Here is a 3,866-nt window from a genome sequence, read left to right as displayed (position 1 = left end):
ATGACAGGGAACTGGAAGGTCAAGTATTTGTAATTTATTGCATTCTTGATGTTAATTGCATTGGATTTGAATAGGCTATAAATAATGTCATTATCCTGTGACATCTGTGTATGTAAAAAAAAATAATTTTAAAATTAGAATTTTTAATACAATAAAGTTATTCTGTTCCAATATATATTTGTACCCTTAGTTTTCTGGGGTTACAGTGGCACAAAACTTTTGAGCATGTATTTAGAATAGTAAAAAAAAACAACAACTGTGCAATAAACTTTCATTATCTATTTTGGCTCTTTTCTGTAGATGATTTTTCCCCCTGAAAATTGTGGGTTTTCCCAATTCTGAAAACTGGAAGTGCACACTGTAGACTTTGCAAGTCTAACCCTGCCATATATAACATTTGTCTGAATATTAGGAAAGTGGTAGATGTAATTTGACCATTGAATGACAATTGCAGCAAAGTGTTAATGTTATAATACTGTTCAGATTAAGCTGATATGTTAAATTATTGGAAGACTGCAGATATGACAATTTGTTCACTAACCCTTTAATGCATTAAAAATTGCACTCACCTAGTATGTTAATTTATTGCAATGCTGTGATTACAAGGTGTCATGTCTCCTTAACCCCTTAAAAACTAGCAACGTACCCTGTACATCGCTGGTCTTTCTATGGGGCTTGTTTTTTCCATAGCGCGGTTTTGTCCCCAGTGGCAAGACCACGCTATTTCAGGGCACCTGCAAGAGGAAGGGAGGGTATAATAGCGCGGTCTAGCCACCGGCAGCAAGACCCGCACTATTATAGGCCGGAAAACCCTTAACGACCAGCGACGTACAGGGTACGTAGTGGACGTTAGGGGTTAACTAGGAGTCTGAGATCAAATATCCATCCTGAGCACCTAAATAACAATGAAAATCTGCACCAACAGAAAATGTACCAGCCTTAGACAAATGCACACGACAAAATCAAATTACTTTAAATCATGAAAAAATTTATTTTAGTTACATATATTTATAATGTTAAAAGATTTCCATCAATAGTGTTCTTAACAAGCATTTGTTATGGAATGAGTTACTAATGTGAAATGCAAAGCGTGTTCTTTTTAACCATTTCACACATACAGTTAGTGTTTTGTTTTACAGTCAGTAACCCATTGGCAACTTATATACACAAATAAATCTCCCCCCCATAGGACGCAGAAACGACTGTTATATTTAAACATTTACATTTCCAATATAAAATGACAAATGTGTAATGTACACCTGTTGCAAGAAATATATGTATATTTATGTACAAAATAAACAAAGTATATATAACATACTAATTGACCTTAGTTTGTAACATTAAAAAAATAATAATTAAAACACAAAGCAGGCACTCAAAGATCACTGAGAAAATTTGGTCTCCTTTAGCAGACACATTTGGCTGCCACTGTCACGATGATCTTTAAATAAATCTGACGCCTTTTTAAAAAAAAAAAAAAAAAAAAAAAGTATTAATTATATAGTGAGTTAGTGGGACATAAAAGCAGCAGTACTGGCACAGTATCAAATGCTTGAATCTTGAAAGGATTACCAGCTGGTGGAGCTGGTTGCTAGATCCAGGTGTCTCTTCATAGCTAAACCTTTGGAGTCGAGTGATGAAACGCGTAAATCTCAATTGTCCGCAGTAGTGAATACAAGTGGTCCTACAAATATAGTCAACTCCTTAATGTATCTCAGCTCAGTTTTCACCTTGGTTCAAAAACTTGGTCAATGTTAAAAAAAACTGTCATGGGCCCTTTAACGATTGTGCAGCTTAACCAACAATTTCATTTTAACACAATCTCAATTAATTAAAATGACAAAGTGCAAGAGGTAGGTTCATAAACCTGGAAACTACCCACAATACATCAACTATTTTATTTTGTCATCATTCATAAGGGACATATTAAAGAAGTGAAGCTAAATATGCCAAGTCTATAATTTCCCATTTTCATATGAAAAGATAACAATATATCCCACAATCCTATTGATGACCACCCCATAAGCAACAAGATTTTTATATTTTGTATAGTACTGCCGCTTTACTTTTGTTTTTAGAAGGTTACAATTTTTATCGTGATACACGTATAGAAAAAGTAACGGCACCAACCTTTCAAAATCCCTTTTAGGGTATGCAAGGTATTCACAGGTCTCTGTAACCCCAAAGTAGATACAAACTTCAAAAGAAGAATCCAGCACCATGCATGATTAAGGGCTGAGTATGTAGCCCGAAACATTGCATCAATGTGTTCTCGATCCCTGGTGGGGTACTTGCAAAGGCATAGTGCTGGATTCGTCTTTGAATTTTACATTTTTATCATGGAGATAAAACATGGATTACGTTTTTTTACTTTAAGGTTTAATTAAACAGTTAACTGATCAAGTACCTTGGAGACACCCAACTTGATAAAGTACCAGACATATAAAAAATAAAGCAGAAATTTTGTTCAACAGGCATAAAATATTGCACAGTTTTTTTTTAGAACATCAAAATTAGATTGATTAGTGTGATAAACTGCACATTGAATTGTCCCTCTTTAACGTGCTAAACAAATAACTTACACTTTTTTTTTTAATCTAAAACTAGAAACATAAAAAAGAAGAAAGAAAACAGTGTCTGATAATACTGTTGTAACCAGTGGAAGTCCATCAAGATCATTGTATGGCAATAGTGAAAATTTGGCAAAATGTGAAGGCAGGTTAGGTTATCTACATGCTGGGTCAGCCTGGTAGAAACACTACCTATAGTTCCTGTACATAACTTATAGCCATAACAAAGTAAATCAAAGGAGATTGATTGTAGAGACACAGTGGAGATCAAACAGTAGTGGAATAAGACTCTGTTCTTTTTGAAATCTGTTTTGGAACAACTCCGTTGGTATCTGTACCAGACAGGCACTCGGTATCACTGTCACTGCTGTCCAACACAGCTAAGCCCAATGCCATTTTATCAGGTCGTTTGTGCAAATGAAAATGAATCTCATTCTCCCGAATTGATCCTGCACCAAAGTCTTCATCAGAGGAATGAACAGATTCATCATCTACGGTTATGTGGTTAATAATGTGGATCCCATCAAAAGTGGGTTGGTCGCGGAATCCCTTCTGACTTTTTAGGCACCTTATCTGTTGAAAACAAAATGAACAAATGATTAAAAACATTAAATTGTGACAGATTACAACTGCAGAAAGTTATTTTGTCCCTTAACAGTGTTAGGAAATACAATATTTCAACGCACGACGGCTAATTATTAAATGTTTGAAAAATGTATCCAGTTTCTTAATGAAATCCTAGAGCATTTCACAATATAATAAAAAATAAAATTACTACCTAATCCCCATACATAAGATTATGGCTGCCTGGACTATATTCTGAGTTCTGTTTAAATGCCATAACAAAAAGACAAATGTATGTATGTATGTATTGGGTACTTGTAAAGCGCGGCTAATCACCCGTAAGGGTCTCAAGGCGCTGCTCATTTTATCAATCTCGGAAGGATGAAAGGCTGAGTGGACCTCGCCGGGGATCGAACCTGCAACCCTTGGGTTGCTACAGCGTTCAGCAACACTTTTATATGAGTAGTAGAATTTTTTCCGACAAATATCTAACTCATTTCCATCTTCCTCCCCCTGTATCACGTGACAGCCATCAGCCAATCACTCTCCCACATGCCCAGGAGGAGTTGGTGCCGCAGAAATTGGGCTTATAAAACAATTGTGCACATTTTGATAATAGAAGTACATTTTATATTTCTTTTAAATTGCATGAACTATCTGAAAGATGAATTTATGACTTTTACCGTTCCTTTAAAAAGGGATGTGAAACCCAACATTTTTATTTTATGATTC

General features: G+C 35.3%; 1 protein-coding gene across 3 annotated transcripts in view; it reads right to left on the bottom strand.

The window, feature by feature from the left end:
• Nucleotides 1-967: 967 nt before the first annotated feature.
• Nucleotides 968-3,866, bottom strand: part of EVI5 (ecotropic viral integration site 5) — a 406,332-nt gene continuing 403,433 nt past the window's right edge. For all 3 annotated transcript variants that reach the window (XM_053693996.1, XM_053693998.1, XM_053693997.1), the window contains one exon: nucleotides 968-3,143. In XM_053693996.1, the coding sequence (XP_053549971.1) occupies nucleotides 2,838-3,143 (306 nt within the window). In that variant the 3' untranslated portion in view covers nucleotides 968-2,837. The remainder of the gene's footprint in view (nucleotides 3,144-3,866) is intronic.

The sequence above is a fragment of the Bombina bombina genome, chromosome 10, assembly GCF_027579735.1.
Source record: "Bombina bombina isolate aBomBom1 chromosome 10, aBomBom1.pri, whole genome shotgun sequence".
NCBI lineage: Eukaryota > Metazoa > Chordata > Amphibia > Anura > Bombinatoridae > Bombina > Bombina bombina.
Note: the sequence above shows the minus strand (reverse complement) of the source record. Positions and strands in the feature narration are given on the sequence as shown.